Consider the following 19,091-nt stretch of genomic DNA (forward strand, 5'->3'; position numbering starts at 1 on the left):
TTTTCACCGTCTTAGTGTCGGTTATCAGGCTGATGTATCGGGACATGGGTTCGCACCGCCCAGGGTTTCGAAGAAGGCTTGTCAACCGTAAAATCTGAGGATGTCTCACAGGGTCCGGGGATGCATTCCTCAAGACTAGGAGGCGCTGTGGCCTTGCCCTTGGACGAGCATGAAGACGAAGAAGCTTTATCACCTTGGGGAACGGTTCTAGAGGTCTTCGCCATTTCTACTAAAAGATTTCAGAGGAAATGAGATAAACTGGGCAAGAAACAAGCACAGGAAAGAAGTAAGGAGAGCTTTTTAAGGTTCGAAGATGTGATGCAGAGAAAGGAGTGAAGGATTGGGGTATTTATAGGGGCCAGTAATGCACATTGGGGAAAGCCCAAGGACGGCCAACCGTCGTAATCAATTCGGGGCTTTTTTGAGAGCCGTGCGAACGTGACTTTTAAACATCCCTTTTTTGTCACATCAACTGCTCGCATGACATAACTGGCATAATGGTGGATGCATTAAAGAGTTGAAGAATTCAAATCGTTCCTTGATATTTCATTCCAAGGAACGCGGGGACTATCTGTATACGGTTAAAATCAGGGAAAGCCGATTTTAAGGCTTCGATGGCGTTTTCGAGCCCGACCTCGGTAGGATTCGAAGCACAGTTCAAGGCTCGTCCTCGAAGCACTCGCCTCGGTAGGGCACATCGAAGACTCATCGTGACATACCCCGAGGCAGCATGAAAATCGATGACTGTCATAAAGAGGCAGGAGGTTCCCGAGAGCACGTGATGAGGACTGACAGAGTCTGCAAAAATGGTACAAATCCATACTGAACCGTTGCACAGCTGTACTAGTGGTATTTATTCTTTATTTATTAGACATGTACTATGTTGGGATTCGTCTCTCCTATATAAGGGGGACCTTTGTTATTTTGTAAGGGACCTGGATATTGAATAACATACAACATTCTCTGCTCTCTTTGCTAAAACTACAGTTCTTCACATTCATTGCTTATTCTTACATTGTTCATTCATTGTTCATTTATTGCTCATTATTGATCATAAAAGGCCATCTTCAAGGCCTTTATTACCATTGATTCTCTATCAATAGTTCACTGTTATTAGCTCCGTCTAGATCTCGAGGTCCTGCTTCAGCCAGCTCGAGGCCCAGCTTTGTGACCCCATTGGTTTGCATATCTTATTCTCTTTACTCACACCTAGCATCTATTGCTTAACGACTAGTATTAAAATAAATCACATATTTTTAGAACCACAAAATCAAATATAATTGTAGTTACCATTTTCAATGTAAATAAAATTGTAAATGAGCATATAGAAGGAACATCTATCTATCAGAATATAATGATCCTATAGTGACAGTGTGACGCTAAATTCTGACAATGGTGTTTCTTGTGTTACAAAAGGATGCATTAAAAATTGTCCAATTAAAAGGGGTTCTGCAATTATGTGTGATCATTTTTTCCCCTATGAGAAACATGCATCAAGAAATTATTTATTTCAATTCAAGTTACAATAAATGAAGCAGAATGTGCATTCAAAAAAATTGGAAAATGACTTAATGCTTTGGCAATTGTCACTTTCTTGCATCATCTATAGCTCACTAAAATTTAGTTTTTCTTTTCTTTTCGAAATTGAAACTTTTACGATACTTTTCTTTTTAAGTTGTTGATACTTGACTTTACTGACATAAGTTATCAGAAACTCAAATTGCCACGATTATTTTCACATTTCTATACTCAGTTCTTAAGCTTTAGATTTCAAAAATATGTCCCTCTCCCAATAAGTTTTAACTTAGTGATTTTAATAAAAAATAAATTTAATTATGCGTCTGCAAAGAATGATTTGAATTAACTTTCATTTTTTTTTATTATCTCTCATTTTCTATTATTACAAAATAAAGGTAATAATTATCTCTGATTACCAAAATTGGGTCCATTGAACAGCTCAAAAGACAAAGGCTATTTTATGCTCCCTCTCAAAGTCCTCTTCAAGGCCATGATGGAGTAGTGAGTCAAAAGAAATAGTCCCCATTAAGGACATCTTTTATAAGGGGCCTAAAAAAGAAAAAGAAAAAAACAAGTTGCTTAGGTATAAAAATTATTTGGACAACTTTATGAGTAAAAAAAAAGACAGATATTCACATGGATAATAAAAAAAGGGCAGCCCGGTGCACTAAGCTTCCGCGGACTACGAGAAAGCCGAACCACTAGAGTCTATAGTATGTAGCCTTACCCTGTATTTTTCCAAGAGGTTGTTTTCGCGGCTCAAATCTGTGACCTTCTCGTCACATGATAACAATTTTACCAGTTATGCCAAGACTCACCTTCATGGATAATCTAACCCAAATTTTTTTTTCATACAACGACAACGACTGCAGTCCGGTGAAATTCGACAAGTGAGGTTTGGAAAAGGTAGTGTAGTAGGGTTGGTTGGGTTTGTGGGGGGACCCTTGATATGATATTAAAGAAAGTTCCCACAAGTCATCACCATTTAAGTACTTGCAAAAGTCTACATAATTGAAAAATCAATTGTTTAAGTTTTTTTCAATCTTCATTTTATTCTCCATCAGCACATGGTATGCTTCTCAAAACATAATTAGTAAAGGACAGTTTGTTCTTGGATATATATAAGAAGCCACATGGAACAATAGAAACATCAACAGTATCATTCAAGAATCACTTCCCAAGATTTCTTGGATTTTTCTAAATCTTGCATGTCACCTTTCTTTCACCTATTCTAGGTATGTGTCTTAAATTTTGTATTAAATCATATGGAAAAATTCATCATAATTACCTTCTTTTAATGGAAAATGATGAATTTTTTAATTTGGTACACCTTAAACTCCAAGAATTCAGGTTCCTTAGAATCATGAATGGTTCCACTTTAGCTGCCATCACAAGAATGTCTTATTACTCCTACTAATTAAGCAAGAGAAGTAAAATTTGCTTTGGCGTAACTGATAAAGTTGTTGTCATGGTAAACTTGTTTTCATGTGTGCTAGGAGCTCAGGTTTCGAGCCGTGGAGCTTAGTGCACCAGGCTTGTATTTTTTCTTATTTCTTAGTTATGGCTTTTATGGAAACTGAACAATATTGCTGATGTGAGAAGTTGAGCATGGCTTTGTTCATTCTTCTTGTTTTTTTTCTCTTTTTCCAATGTAAATTCTTGAAACTTTTTGTTTTTATTGAAAGAAATAGAACTGCCAACTCAAAGAGATTATCTATACTGTTATCCAGAATAAGGTGACTGTTTAAAGAAGATGGTGAGATGTTGTTTTGATGATACAGTTTGCTGCAGTCTAAATGAATTTCTAAAATGGGAAAGAGAAGAAGCTGGTTTACATTTGTGAAAAGACTACTTTTCATTCCTGAGGCAAAACCAAAAGCTGAAAAGGTTTGATTTTTTCCAATTTCTTGATTTTCCCTTTTTCTTGTTGAGAATTGGTTTGTGTGATTTATAACATGAATTTGGAATTTTTGTTATTTTTTTCCTCAGAAATTAAAGAGATGGAAATGGTTTTTGAGAAGGTTAAAATACCAGCATTGTCCTCCAACAATTGAAGCACCTCAGAGAACACTAATAACTGAGGCAACAGAACAGCAGAGGAAACATGCTTTGGCTGTTGCTCTAGCAACAGCAGCTGCAGCTGAGGCTGCTGTAGCTGCTGCCAATGCTGCAGCTGAAGTTGTCCGCCTTACTAACGCTCCGTATGAGCTCGAAAGGAAACGAAAAAATGCTGCCATCAGAATCCAAAGCGCTTATCGCGCACACCTTGTGAGCATCCTCCCTTGATTCCCCTTAATTTATCGAAATGAATAGTCAGTTCATTTATTCATGTGGTTCCTCAAACAGTTTAAACTTTTGGATGACATGATCACCTTCACCAAATATCAAAAAGAATTATCACGTGCTTGGCCCATGAAAAACAATCACGACCGCGCGTAAGGGGTGTGTTGAAGATATAATCGAGATGGTTACAGAATTCAACACAAACAATTTCTTTCATGAAAAACAATCACGATCGCGTGTGTTGAAGATATGATCGAGATGGTTACAGAATTGAACACAAACAATTTCTTTGTGATCTGGTTGGCTTGTTGTAGATATATGATGTGTATTTGATTGCATTAAGCTTATTTTTAGTGAGTAAAATCATCATGAATCTTAAAGGGATTATCAAGAATGAAATTGCAGCCATTGCTTTAGTTTCCAAAATATTAATACACACACCATTTACTGAATATGATAAGAAGTAAAGTATTTGGAAAAGATTCAAAGATAACTTTTTCATGTAAATCACTGGTGAACAACAGGGAAAAAGAAAATTAAGAGCAGTGTAGATATCAAAGGATACTGCAATTTGAGCATGTGCATATAGACATCACTCTTGTAATTTTCCTCTGATTGTTATAACATTTTCATCTTCTTTGCTGAAACGGACTTATATCCAAACTGTGGTTCTGTGGGATTTTCTGTAGGCAAAGAAAGCATTAAGTGCAATGAAGGGACTCGTGAAGCTTCAAGCAGTGATCCGAGGCGAACTTGTGAGACGAAGACTCGTTGCCAAGTTGAAATGCATGCTGCCCTTTCAAATGTCAAAGCCGCGAGTTTATCATATCAGAGTTCCTACTGTTGAAGAATACTATGAGAGTATCGAAAAGAAACTTGATGGTAGTCCGAAGGGAAGTGTGAATTCTAATGAATTAAAAGTAAGAAAATTAGTTACATAAAGTATTTTTACTCTAATGATAAAGTATGTCTAACATGGCTTTGCCAATTGGCAGTTAAAATGCAACAGCCAAAGGACTTGGGATTTCAGTTTGGCCTCAAAGGAAGACATTGAAGCCTTGTGTTTAAGAAGACAAGAAGCCATTTCCAAAAGAGAGCGTATGATGAAATACTCGTTTTCACATCGGGTAACTTCACTAGCATTTAGATTTTTTTCAGTTTCCGTTTTATGATATGTACTAAATACATGATGTTTAATGGTTGAATAATTTAAAATGGTTTTTAGGAGCGGAGAAATGATCATGTTCTGCACGAACCATTATTCAATAAGGAAAATCGTAGGAGCAGCAGGTTCGATCAGTGTACTGAACTCGAAGCAAAGAGAAAAGCAGAAGTATTTGAACAATTGAGGTCATTTGCAGACTCAAGTAGTCCTCTAGTTGACATGAACCAAATTACACTACTCAAAATGACAGAAGTGCGCAAACAAGATTTCATAGAGGCTTTAAGCTCACCATCATCGCTACCAAGGAGATCATTTTCTCATGTGAAACAGAAATCAATTGGTGATGATAGCTCTTTACCAAGTTCTCCTATGTTTCCTACTTACATGGCTGCTACAGAATCTGCAAAAGCAAAGACAAGATCAATGAGCACACCGAAGCAACGGCTAAAGTTACACGAAACGTATTCAGGTCAACATTCTCCTCACATGCTCAAGCATACTTCTTGGATCACATTTAATGGTGAAGCGAACAGCAGTGCCACAAAGAGTGAAATCTCTCAGCAGACAGCTATAAATGTGAAAGGGTTTTGTCGAGGTTGAAAAGCTTAGTTCCAGCAGGGCAAGACAGAAACTTCAACCGTTCATCAGTTATAGAACTCGATAACAAATAATCAAGAAGAAACTATAATTTGGATATGGAGCTGCTTGAGTAATTTATCCAAATTGATTGAGGAAAAGAAGTTTTCGCCTTTTTTATTTTCTGCTTTATACTTTTACAGACTTCACATATATATGTAAATAGTTGAAAAATCTCTACTTTCTGGTTTGTTTTTGCCAAATTTTGTGTGCTTCAGAGAGTCTGAGTTTGTTTGAGGCAGTGATGGTTGGTTTTGTTTGATGGTTTTCTCCTGTAAGCATTTTTACTTTTAATTTTGCATATAGATTTCCTTCAGTACCTGCTACATTTCCACGCCTTTCTTTTTCTTGATTCGTCATTTAAGCTAAGGTATTTCCTGTATGCAACATAACTTTCTTTGAAGAATAATCATACCAAAAAAAGGGCAGCCCGGTGCAGCTCCCGCTATGCGCGGGTTCCGGGGAAGGGCCCCACAAGGGTCTATTGTACACAATCTTACCCTGCATTTCTGCAAGAGGCTATTTCCACGGCTCGAACTCGTAACCTCTTGATCACATGACATCAATTTTACCAGTTACGTCAAGGCTCCCCTTCCGAGAAATAATCATACAAGCTAGTTTATTTTTCCCTTCCTGGTTGAAACGATTCTTGTTGAAATTATAGAAGTGGAACTTGAGCCTTCAAATGCAAAACAAGTGATACACAGGGTTTCAACAGATAAAATCAACAGTGAAAAGAAAGGTGTTTCATTATTGTAGCAACTGCTTTCTTTATGAGCATGATAGTTTCAGTACATAGTGCCAATGGACTACTTTCTCTTCATACAAAGGAAAGTCCTTATTCCTATTAATGCTCCTCTTGCTTTTAACTAGTTAAAACTGATCTGGTACTTTGGTTGCATGTTTGCTGAAAATAGTCCAAAATGCTTCTCAATTTCAGGGTCTTTCTGATCTTCATCAAACAGAGCGAAAACGTAGGTCTCTATTGGTCCGGAAGGCCTTTTCGGACTCCCTCCCTTAACATGCCGAATCAAGTTGTTGTTATAAACCTGGCATTGTCAATGGATGTTAATTGCCCTGCTCCAGCTGAAGGCCAACCACTTTCTGATACAACGATCTCCAAAGACGAGCCACTAGCCTTTTCAAGGGCCGAGTAGGTGGCATCTAAGATGGCATCAAAAAGGTTTCGGTATCCTCTTCCGTTATCATTTACAACAACTTCAGAGGATGAAAAAAGTGCATACTCAAGCTTGATATCTGCATTGTTTGCTATTGCAAAGTAAGGATAAAGGTTGACAAGCAAAGGGGCGCGATTGGTCACTAGGAAGTTGATGATGGGCTCTATAAATCGTCGAACATCATCTCTGAATCTTCCATTTGATGGAGGAGAAGTGTCTGTAGTAAGTCCAGTTTCAATAGCTGTGGAGACTTTGATCTGGTTTCCAAGACCAGCACCAGATATTGCAGTTTGAATGTTTCGCATGGCGTTGAGAAGGACAGGTACATACTTAGAGTTTTCATTTAAGGAACTAACTTCATTTCCAACTGCTATATTCCTGAACTTAACATTACCATAGTTCCTAACATTGTTTTGGACCCAAGTATTTGCATTGTCTTGGCTAGCAGCAACATTCTCAAGGTCGGGATTCGGGACACCTAGCATGAGTTCAATGTTGGAGCCTCTAAGCGCTTCGAGAGTTGGCTGGTGAGGATCGTATATTCTCATCCTACGAATGTTGTTTCGGTTGTATAGTGACACAACATCTGCTGGAGATGGTAATCCATTCCCTTGCCTTCCATAACAAACTCCTGTTTGAGCACCTGCATCACCATTAAACATGGCATTTCTGCCTATAAGCTCATGTTAGGTTGCCTTTAATTGCTTATTACAATCCATTAGCACCCTTAAGCTATGTTACTCGGATCCTTCATCGTCCTCATTACGCCTGTGTTAGTCTATGTTGCACGGACTCTCCAAAATACTGCCGCACCTGTGTCGGATTCTCCAAAAATATACTGTTTTTGGAGATTCTGACACGCACTCGGCGACAGAGCGTCCGAGCAACGTAGGTGTTAGTTAGGGAGGACGTGAATACGGGTACTTCGTTCAGACCCGAGTCTAGTACCTACATGTATCCAATACTCATGCTTGATTCCATGTAACATAGTAGATATTTCATGTGGACACTCAACTTTATCCACTATAATAAGGTCACAAAACTAGTTTCTTTTTACGCATCAAAGTAACTGAGAAAAGTCAAGACACTGACGTCAGATTATAACACATCACTGTCTCATATGTGCGTGTAAAGTTCAATGACCATACGATAAAATTATCTCTATAACATAGCCTTCAAGGGCAATTGGAAAAACAATAGCGATTATCCTATAAGCAGAAAATTGTAGTTTCCTGTACTAATATTGTATGTCTAAGCAGAGAGAGGGATACCTGTGAAATCCAGGGTTGCCAATGTAAGTACACCAAGGAGAAGCAGTGTGACAATTAAATGTGCTTTTGTGTTAGCCATTGGAAAGAAAAACAAGAATTGAGCTATGGCTATAATAAACTAGTAAAAGCTTATCATTATATAGAAAACTTCTACAGTCAAGTCAGATCAGTCCATGGAAAAAAAAGAAAAACAAACAAATTGAATCATAAGCTCTAGAACCTACACCTAAGAGATAAATCCTTGGACTTATTTTCCCTATGTTTGAAAAGTCTGCAACCCCTTCAATTCCTTGATGAGAATGACTTATGACTATTAATTTGAATTTTCTTAGCCGCCGGTAAAGTTGTTGTCATGTGATCACTAGGTCGCTGGTTCGAGTCGTGTTGCGTACAAATAGATCCTGCAAAAATACAGGATAAGACTGCGTACAATAGATCCTTGTAATGCGGTCATTTTCCGGACCTCACGCATAGAGGAAGCTTAGTGCACCGGACTGCCTTAAATTTAGCAGCCCTTACCATCAATATCTGCACTAATTGTTGGAGTAAATTGGTAGAAATTTCACATATGATTAAATATCCATTATTTCCACAAAACACTTGTGTGCATAGAATTGGTTTGGACTCCACATATGGCATCAATAATTGATTTTACCTCAAAAACAGGCAAAGTAGTCCAAGTATATCAAGGACTCAAGATGCACCTAAGATATAGTTTGGTCGTGAGTATGCGAAAATTTTCGTAAAAACAAAAAAAATTAGGTGATTTTTCAGATCTGCCTAAATCTTGATGGTGTTTGTTCTAGTGGACACTAGCACTTATTCAGTGGATCGCGGTGCACACAAGCTAGCCTAAAGTTGAAAAAAGAACAAGAAAATCAAAGATTCAAGATATATAATCAAAGTTCATGTGCTGTTTGGTTTTAGCTCATTGCTCTAGTAATTAAAACAATGCATTTCAATCCTAACTCAAGATTTTTATCTATAATTTATGTCTTAATCTCTTCAATGATAGTAGATCAATTTTTAAGCTTCTTTTTTTTGTGAAAACCATATAATTCTCTCAGCAGATTTGTCAATTCGAAAGTAATATAATAGGATCGATACATTTTCTCAATAACTTATAAACTTCTAGAAAAATTTATGCGCATTTACTAAAAGATCAAAAGTTTTAAGTATAGGTCACATGTCATTATTGTTCATCAACATTGATCACTCAATCTTGATTAGTAAATATTTATTCCGTAAATAATATTAAATCAGGAACAAAAATTCAACATTGTGGATCTTCTATAAAATGTTAAAATTAACACTGCGTAGGGTCGAATTTGACCAACTACGTTCTTCAAGACAGCACGACCGACCAAGTGTGCGTGAGCCCGGTTAGAAGAGCGACTTATGAGCAACAAGAGGGACGACTCCACGACCACGCCGACCGCTCTACAATATGTACTTTATTCTTTGCCTTTTTGTATTCGAGTAAGGATCCTCTATTATATAAAGAGGATCTAAGCTTTGTAAAAGGGGGGAGGAAAAATACAATCTCTCTCTTCTCTCTCTCTCTCTAACATTGTCTCTCTTATCTAATAGAAGTTTATCATTTTCTCTCGTCAACTTTGTTTATCTCATTGTTATCTGATTCTATATTCAAGATCATCCTAGAGTTTATTATCTTCCACTACGATTTACCCCTTCATCTATATTGATTGATTTGCTTAAAAAGTATTAAACCGCTTTTGGGTCAAACAATTTGGCGCCGTCTGTGGCGATTTCGGTAGTAGAAACCATAGTTTACATCTAGGATACCGGAAACAACCATCGCTGTTCTTCAGATCTCATAGAAACTAACAAATGGCAGACAAAGAGTCAAGGTTGAAGATGATAGCAGACGTCTCAACCAACCTCATAGGCCCACTCAACAAAGCAGGCAGAGAAAATACCGCGATAACACCAAGTAACATACCGGAGGGGGAGATCTCGCCCTCCTCACTTGAAGATCTAACGATTTTGCATGAAAGAGGAACTTCTACATCTGCAGCAAAGGAAACGCCCCCAGTAGTCAAAAAGCTACTGGAGGAATGGTTGACGAACACTCTAAGTAGCATACTCGAGAAACCACCTCAAGGAAATATCACAGATCCATCGGTGGCAAAAATCACCACCACCATCGGAGAGCCCAGCGTTGCACGAATAGGTAACGCCCACACTGACTCCAATACAAGCAACGATGCGCTCACAGCCATCCTTAAGAAAATGGAGGAGATGGAGAACGAGAATAAAGCACTTCGTGATCAAATGAAGGAGCACCAGGAGAGGGTAGACAAGATACCTGGCGCCCCTAAGCTACTGCCAAAACGCGATATGGGGAGATTCGTCGAGCAACCATATAATGAGGGAGCTGCTCCTCACCCAATCCCCAAAACCTTCAAGATGCCACCATACTTGAAAATATATGACGGGACCACAGATCCAGAAGATCACCTGATTCATTACGTGACCGCCGTAAAAGGAAATGGCCTATCGAAAGAACATGTGCCATCTGTGTTGCTGAAAAAGTTTGGGGAGACTCTAACAGGAGGAGCACTCACATGGTACTCTCAGTTGCCGGCCAGATCGATATCAACGTTCGAAGAGATGGCGGACAAGTTCGCCACCGCCCACGCAGGAGCAAAGAAAGCCGAAGCCAGGGTCAACGACATCTTCGCCATCAGGCAAACAGCGGGCGAGGGACTCAGGGACTTCCTGGCACGATTCAACAGGGTAAGAATGGGACTGCCAAACGTATTGGAGGGAGTGGCGGTGGCAGCTTTCCAAAACGGGCTGAACAGAGACGGATCCAAAGCAACCAAAAAGCTGCTCAATTGGCTCATGAAATATCCCCCCACCACGTGGGAAGAGATCCACAATGCCTATTGCGCCGAAGTCATAGCGGATGAAGACGACCTTAACGGCCCGACCCAACGACCGATGTCCGTACAATCAGAAGTAAGGAGGGACCGACGCAACGACGGGCGACAGGAACCACTTCGACGCTTCAACAGAGAAAGGCACCAGCCTTACGTCAGAACTCCTAACCCGCCTCCTCCAAGACACCCAGATGCCGTACAGCGACATGTTGTCGCCCCGCTTCGAAATGAAAGAGGTATGCCCCCATTATTATCCGCTCATAACTTTTGTGTCTCCCCTTCAGAAATAGTGTACGCACTGGAAAAGCTGGGCACGAAGGTGCAGTGGCCACAAAAAATGAAGTCAGACCCCAGTGCAAGAAGGTCGAACGTCCTATGCGAATTCCATCAGGAAAGAGGACACAAAACCGAAGATTGCATAGGCCTACGGCAGGAGGTGGTCAGAATGCTGAACCAAGGATACCTGAAGGAGCTACTCAGCGATAAAGGAAGGACTAATTTCGCCAGAGGACGCGATCAATCCCAAGGACCACCGAAACCACCTTCTCCAGCACGCACCATACAGATGATCGTCGGCGGCAGCGACGACTCGGCAATCAACCATGTAAAGTTCACTACCACACACAAGTTGAAACGCACGATCGCTCACGAACGGTATGATGACTTCGAAGATGGTATCACCTTCGATAAGTCTGATGCCGACGGTTTGTCTTTCCCTCATTATGATGCTTTAGTTATAACTTTACGCATTGCTGATACCGATGTGAAAAGAATCATGGTAGACGACGGAAGCGGCGCGTGTATTATCCACCCAAGAGTCCTCATGCAAATGAGGCTCGAAGATAAGATAATACCGCGTTGCATAACGCTAACGGGTTTTAACAATGCAGTAGAAAGAACCTCCGGAGAGATATCACTGCCCGTCCTGGTGGGGTGAGTCACACTGGAAACCACATTCCACATCATGAACCAGGAAACGACCTACAACATCATCATAGGACGTCCACGGATACACGCCATGCGAGCCATCCTTCGAGCCTCTATCAAGTAATCAAATTTCCCACCCCATGGGGAATATTCAGCATTCGAGGTGAGCCACGTACCGCCCAGAAATGTTACCGAATCGCCCAAGACTGCACACATACAAAACAGCTGAAAGGAGCAAGCGCGGAAGCATAGCAATCAGCCATGTCGGGAACCAAAATCAACCCGACGACAGAGGCCATCAGGGACCCAGATGTCATAGAAGCATGCAAAGCGACAGTCGAGAACCTCGACCCGGTCCAACTAGACGGTACCGACAGCTCAAAGAAAGCCTACATCGGGCACAACCTCTCCGACCCAGGTAAGTACCACGAATTCTTAACTAACCATGCAGATTTATTTGCCTTCTCTCATTCAGATATGCCAGGGATCCCAAAAGACATAACCACTCACAAGCTGAACGTCGACCCACTTTACCCGCCCATAAGGCAGATAAGAAGGAAATTCAACGCCGCAATCAACGAGGCAGTCAGTGAAGAGGTAGATAAACTACTAGCCAACGGTTCCATCAGAGAATCAAAATACCCCCAATGGGTCGCCAACGTGGTCATGGTTAAAAAGAAAAACGGGAAATGGAGAATGTGCGTAGACTTCACCGACCTGAACAAGGCATGCCCGAAGGACTCCTTCCCGTTGCCCCATATCGACCAGCTGATCGATGCGACAGCATGGCACGAACTGCTAAGTTTCTTGGACGCCTACTCTGGCTATAACCAAATCCTAANTCGTTCGAACTTCGACGGATAACGCTTCAACGACAATCGAATTAACATAATGGCCAAGGCCATCGACATCGGTTCGACCTCGTTCGAACTTCGACGGATAACGCTTCGACGACAGTCGAAGCAACATAATGGCCAAGGCCATCGACATCGGTTCGACCTCGATTCGAACTTCGGCAGATACCGCTTCGACGACAGTCGAAGCAACATCTTAATGGCCAAGGCCATCGACATCGGTTCGACCTCGTTCGAACTTCGACGGATACTGCTTCGACGACAGTCACAGCACGACCCTCCGACGAACGATAAGAACAATCTCTACGGAGGTTAAACATTACATTACAAAAGAAATAAAGGGGAAAACACCAAATGGACGAAGCAATAAAAATAAAATCTATATTTCAACAAAAATATATTTACATCCGTCCCCATGGACAAGCTCCAACACACTATACAATCGAAAAAAATACACTATACAAGTTCACGACTGCCCATCACCCCCGGGGAAGTAAACGTCATTATACCAGGAGCTGGAGTCGAGCCGGTTGACGTCTTCAGAAGCAGGCCCCTCCCCATCAGGAGAGTCAGGGTAATAACCGCAAGCCTCACGTGCAGCACGAGCCTCGTCTCGTCGTGCCCGAACCTCCTCCTCCGTCGCCCAGCCCGCGGCATGAAGCTCCTTATATATATCGAGCCTGGCCTCCGCAAATACCCACATCTCATGCGCATTACGACGCATACCCCGACCAGGCGAAGGACGAGATGAGGAAGGCTGGGAAAGTCCATTATCTCTGCCATCCTAGCATCGAGCTCGGCGGTTAAGTCTGCCACCCTCCGCTGCAGGTCGACGTTCTCCGCTGCCACCCCGCGGCTCAGCTCAAGCTCATCATCTTTCGTTCTAAGAAGCTCCTCCAACTCGCTGTTGCGGGCTACGGCCTTCATCAGCTCGCTATCCGCCTCCTCCAGCTCGGCCCCCCTACGTTCCAACTGGGACTGCCCCCGTTCAACCACCGCTCTGTGCTTAGAGCGATACCTTCGATACTTTTTCAGCATCTTCTTGTAAAGGGCCGTCCGTTTCTGCTCACGGCGCCCCCTCTCCACCTCCAAAACAAGGGTCTAAAAAGAAAAACAGAAATAAGCACACCTCGAATCAATCTTACAACACACGGAAGGACAAAAGGGAATAAAGAATTACCTGCAAAGCCATGCCAGAAATCTTCCGTGACAGCTCCGCATCCTCCACGGTACTGAGCGCCTTGCTCTCGGAGGCGGCACACAACAGTGTAAGGGCCGAAGCAGCCTGTTCGCTATTTAACAGCAAGTTATAAGCCGCCGAAATCGTAATGTGGAGTTCGGACCCATCCGACGTCATCTCTACGTGGGTAAGGCCACCCACAAACTCGTCGACATCCTCCTAAGCGACGTCGGAGTTCGATCTCTCCGTTTCCTTTCCTGCTCCCTCGACGTTGGTCGACGATCCCCCCTCAACGGTAGGTGCGAAACTAGCCCCGGGAGCAGCACCCCTCTGACGAGCCGACCTCCCAGACCGAATAGCGTCGGCCATGAATGGTCTGCGCGTCGGCTGGGGCACGTTACTTCCCTCGGCCTCGGTGGCCACCCCCTTACCCTTCTCAAGCCTTCTCCGTTTTCTGTCTGACGATTCCCCGTCATCAGAGGGTCCGTCCACGGGTTGCAGAGTCGGCACCAGCGATGCCTACTCCCACATAACCATAGTCGTAGATGTGGCCCCCTGTAAAGGAGCTGGAGAAGGATCCTCTCGGACAGACTCAACCAGTATATCGTGAGCGGCCGAGGTAACGTCAAATCGATGCAGAGTGGGAATCAGCGCCCTCTTCCTAGAAGCGCCTCGACCTGTCGCCATAAAAATAAGTAAGCAAAGTTGCAGAATTCACAAAGCAAAAATCGACAATCTACATGAAGAGACTTTGGGGCCGTAACGCTGCAGGAAGGCAGGCCAAGTGCGTGTCTCTTCCGCATAAGGAAGCAAGCCCTTAACCCATCCCCTGAGGTTGGCAACAAGCCGGGGCGGGTGAGCCATAGCTGCAATATAATGGTCAGAATGGTAACAGTCACGAGTAACACAGAAGCTGACAAACTATAAATACTTACGTCTCGAGTTCCACCTCTCTGGGAACCCTGCGGGATTGGAGACCATGTGCTCGGTCCTAATAAAAAGATATTTGCGCCAAAACCCACGACTCGCTCGGTCGTCGGTTTTGACCACCAACCCTTTCGTACCACGGCCTCTCAGATGCACCATGGTCCTCCTTAGATAGCAGGCATTGAATAAATGAAGGAGGTGATGAACCGTGACTTCGCATCCGGCCAACTCCGCGTACTTGGTCAACAGCCGGAGCACCTTCAGAGTATACGGCGTAAGTTGAGCCGGACACACATTGTAGAACCGACAAAACTCCTCCGCCAATGGAAAAGAGGGATGTTATAACCGATCGAGAAGGAGTATTCATAAAAGGCACAATATCCTGGCCAATGAACGTCCACATGATCCCTTCCCGCCGGAACCATCTCTACGTAGGCAGGTATGCCGTGCTTCGTGTGGAGGTCATCCAAGTGGTTCTGTAACGACTCCGAAAACTCTGGAGTCGGAATGGGGGAATCTTTGCTAAAATCACTCCGGGATAATATATGTTTTGGCAACAATGCCTCCACGGTGAGAGGACTGACGTCTTCTTCCCCCACTTCCCCACCATCAGAAGATGGCGGCACATTCGCAGGAGCAGCCGTCGGGACCCTCTCGTCAGATCGGCAAGGCTGATGCATGGTTTTCAAAGAAGGAAAGAGTTAAGCGCAACCCAACAAAAGAATAAAAAGAAAAGAGGGTTTCGATCAAGGGGAAACACACCGGAATGGGAAAATATGTATTGGAGGTCTGGAATTCTCTTGCAAATGACCAAAGTTTGAATCAAGTTGAACCCTTCTCCTATTTATAGGGCTGATTGGCGCCAGATTCGAAGAAGCAGACGTCGAATCGGCACGGGAAACCAGGCGCCAAAAGCTTCTGATCCCCTTGCCTCGAAAACACGCGCAATGATGACGCAAATGAATGCTGACGTCACACGAGGAAAGGCGTTTCGCTTCAACGATCTGACAATCATGATTACTGTCCCCCGCTTGTCACGTCACAAGTCATTGACAAAGTCAAACTCTCCCGGTACGGAGGAATCGATTCCGCTCATCGAGGACGCATTCGCTGCGACCCCGACGAGCGGAGGGACTAACTGTATAGGGTCGAATTTGACCAACTACGTTCTTCAAGACAGCACAACCGACCAAGTGTGCGTAAGCCCGGTTAGAAGAGCGGCCTATGAGCAACAAGAGGGACGTCTCCACGACCACGCCGGCTGCTCCACAATATGTACTTTATTCTTTGCCTTTTTGTATTCGAGTAAGGATCCTCTATTATATAAAGAGAGTCTAAGCCTTGTAAAAAGGGATTCGGATTATTGAAAATACAATCTCTCTCTTCTCTCTCTCTCTAACATTGTCTCTCTTATCTAACAGAAGTTTATCATTTTCTCTCATCAACTTTGTTTATCTCTGATTCTATATTCAAGATCATCCTAGAGTTTATTATCTTCCACTACGATTTACTCCTTCATCTACATTGATTGATTTGCTTAAAAAGTATTAAACCACTTTTGAGTCAAACAAATAGCACTTCTGATCTGATCTCCTTTCCTTTACATGTGCAACGAACCTACAGCTTATATTAGCACATATTACCTTTTGTTATTTCTTGTTGTGAGTAATGATGTGTGCAACTGCCCTGTCAAGATTATTGTCTACCAAAATTTGCTACATGCTTTACAATATTAATTCATTCTATAACGCTGCTATTTCCATGAACCATTCTCATGGCTAGATGATTGCTATTAGGGGTGAGCAAACCTGAAATCCAAATCGAAATTCGAATCTTTTGAATTTTTTGTTGTGATTTTCGGATCGGAAAAGGGCCAAAACTGCACCTGGACTATCAAATTTGGTCTATAAAGTTCACCTATTTTGCAAAATTTGCCCCTGACATGAACTTTCTGGCTCGGTTGTACCCTCAAAACTAATGGTCCTTTCTCAAATAAAAAAAAGATAATTATTTATTACGTGACAATTTCTTATTGGCTCTTCTTAAAACCCCACACAAATTCATTTAATAACCTCCCACGACCCAAAAATTCTGCCCCGACCCAAAATGGAAGTTTCCTAGATATATTTCTTAGATTTTGTGGTTTCTGGTTGGAATTTAATTTATGGGCCAAAGTCATTCACAAAAGAGATTTTTACATTCCTATGCCACATAGGAAACCTTATTACCCTCAATGTTTAAGGTTTGACTTAATTACACTTAGTATACCAAATTACCAATTCTATACCATAATTAATTAAGGGTATTATACATTTTTTACTCCTTAATTAAAGGAATCTGCACGTTTCTCTCTCCTAACCCCTCAGTCCCACCCAAGTTTTACCCATACCCACGTTCTTTTTACCATTTTCCATCTTCTGAAACCAAATTCTCCCTCTAAATTCACAGAAAATTGAAGAAACCCTTCAACAAAGTTGGTTCCCCATTTTACTCCAGTTGAAGTTCATCAATGAAGAACAACAAAGTTCATCAAAATTGAAGTCAAATCTTCAAAGTTCATACACACATTTACCTTCAGCTTCAAATTTTCTCAATGAAGAAGAACAAACCTTCAAAGAGACAAGAGAGCAGCAATTCCACCATTGACAGCCATTAAAAAGCTTTGAAGCTTTGAATTCAAATTTGGATTTTCAAAAATTATTATTTGTTTTGATTGGGTGTTATTGAAAATAATTGGGAATAAGTTTTGGAGTTTATATCTCAATTTTGAGGGATTTTGGTGAAGATTAGACTTGGTTTTGACTGAAATTCAGATTGAAACTCGAAGAAGAAGAAGAAAAAGACATATTGCAGAAATTGTAGATAAATTGTAGAAAAATTGTAGATAAATTGTAGACTGTTTTTTGAAGAAGATTTTGTAGAAGTTTTAGTCGTTTTGGATTTGCGAAAACAGAAAACAATGCATCTACAATCAGAATACAAATAATCTACAATTTATCTACAAACTGGATACATTGAATTTTAATATCCCAATTCTCATTTCAATTGTAGCATAATTTGCTGATCACGCCCAACTATGCCTTATAAAAAGGACAATGCAGTCGTTGCAAATATAATCCGGTTTACAAGTCCGGAGTCGAATCCCACAGAGAACTAAGGTTTAGCTATAGCTGTTCACTATCACCAAGAAGACAAGCTTGAACAATTCCTAACTTATAGATATTAAGATTCTTGTGTTTAACTACTTAACTAACAAATTAAAATAGTAAATTAACAACTAAAGATATTGAGGGTTAGAGAAAAGATTAAGGAGGTCTAGAGTTATGATTTCCCCTATTGTCGGAATCCTTCCCGCTATGTCTTCTGTAATTTCGCCTAAGTATTCTCTACCGATCATGAGCACTCTTATTACCGTAAATCTCTCCCGAGTAATTACGACAATTTACTAGACGCACTCTCCCGAGATACGCTAGCTGGCTTTTAATACAGCTCACTTTAGATCGCACCCAAGGCTTCGTTATCCCTAATCCCGCCTTTAAACCCGCAGTTATAGATCCCTCATATACTTTGGGAGTGATGTTGTTCAACAATTACCTAAATATGCACTCTCTCCCGAGTTATGCATATTAAATAGGCACAGCTAATTGAGAGCTCTTCAATCAACCACAATATAAACGTAGTTGAACAAATAGAGAAAAGCTATGGCTCAATTATATAAAAACATAACAAGAATTTATCCTACAAAAGGTTCTATCAAACTCTAGATAACAAATTAGCTATTCATAATAGTATGTAAAACTACAATACTAAAAGTCATAACCAACAATGAAAAATAGGAAGAGGAAGGAAAAACTCGTAGAAGAATTCTCCGCCTTGCTCCCAATGTGTTCTTGCCTCCAAGGGTGTTGTCTAACCCTAAAGTAGTGTCTCTCCGCCTCCTTAGGTCTAATTTGTGTCCAAAATATGTCCTGCTCCTGTTCTTGGCCGGCCTCCTTTGTTTAATATAGGGTTTAGGACTTAAAATCCCATGTTTTGCACTTTAGTCCCTGAAATTTTCGCTTCCTGCCGCGGTTTTGCCGCGGTCGCGGTGGAACCGCGGCCAAACATGCCCTCTGATTCTTCAGTTGTCCGCGACAATCTTCTACCGCGGTTCTGCCGCGGTTGCGGAAAAACCGCGGTTTTTCACCCTGTTCCGTTTGGAATTTGGAAAAACGTAAAATATGAAAGTTGTAGCCCTTTGAGTTAG

General features: G+C 41.7%; 2 protein-coding genes across 4 annotated transcripts; one reads left to right on the forward strand and one right to left on the reverse strand.

Annotated features, from left to right (window-relative positions):
• LOC109232439 (protein IQ-DOMAIN 14-like) lies at positions 2,539–5,928 on the forward strand. 3 transcript variants are annotated; one of them, XM_019398201.1, is made up of 6 exons: positions 2,539–2,753; positions 3,249–3,405; positions 3,508–3,786; positions 4,491–4,721; positions 4,797–4,928; positions 5,027–5,928. In XM_019398201.1, the coding sequence occupies exons 2-6, from the start codon at positions 3,328–3,330 to the stop codon at positions 5,564–5,566; spliced, it is 1,260 nt and encodes a 419-aa protein (XP_019253746.1). In that variant the 5' UTR covers positions 2,539–2,753; positions 3,249–3,327; the 3' UTR covers positions 5,567–5,928. The 3 variants fall into 3 exon arrangements, with proteins under 3 accessions (XP_019253746.1, XP_019253745.1, XP_019253747.1); XM_019398200.1 differs by having other exon boundaries at positions 3,300–3,405; XM_019398202.1 differs by having other exon boundaries at positions 3,310–3,405.
• Positions 6,322–8,587, reverse strand: LOC109232440 (glucan endo-1,3-beta-glucosidase, acidic-like). The gene is given in 3 exon segments (XM_019398203.1): positions 6,322–6,650; positions 6,653–7,423; positions 8,052–8,587. Coding segments are annotated over 3 exon segments (1,029 nt in total). The 5' UTR covers positions 8,131–8,587; the 3' UTR covers positions 6,322–6,471.

Source organism: Nicotiana attenuata, chromosome 9, assembly GCF_001879085.1.
Source record: "Nicotiana attenuata strain UT chromosome 9, NIATTr2, whole genome shotgun sequence".
NCBI lineage: Eukaryota > Viridiplantae > Streptophyta > Magnoliopsida > Solanales > Solanaceae > Nicotiana > Nicotiana attenuata.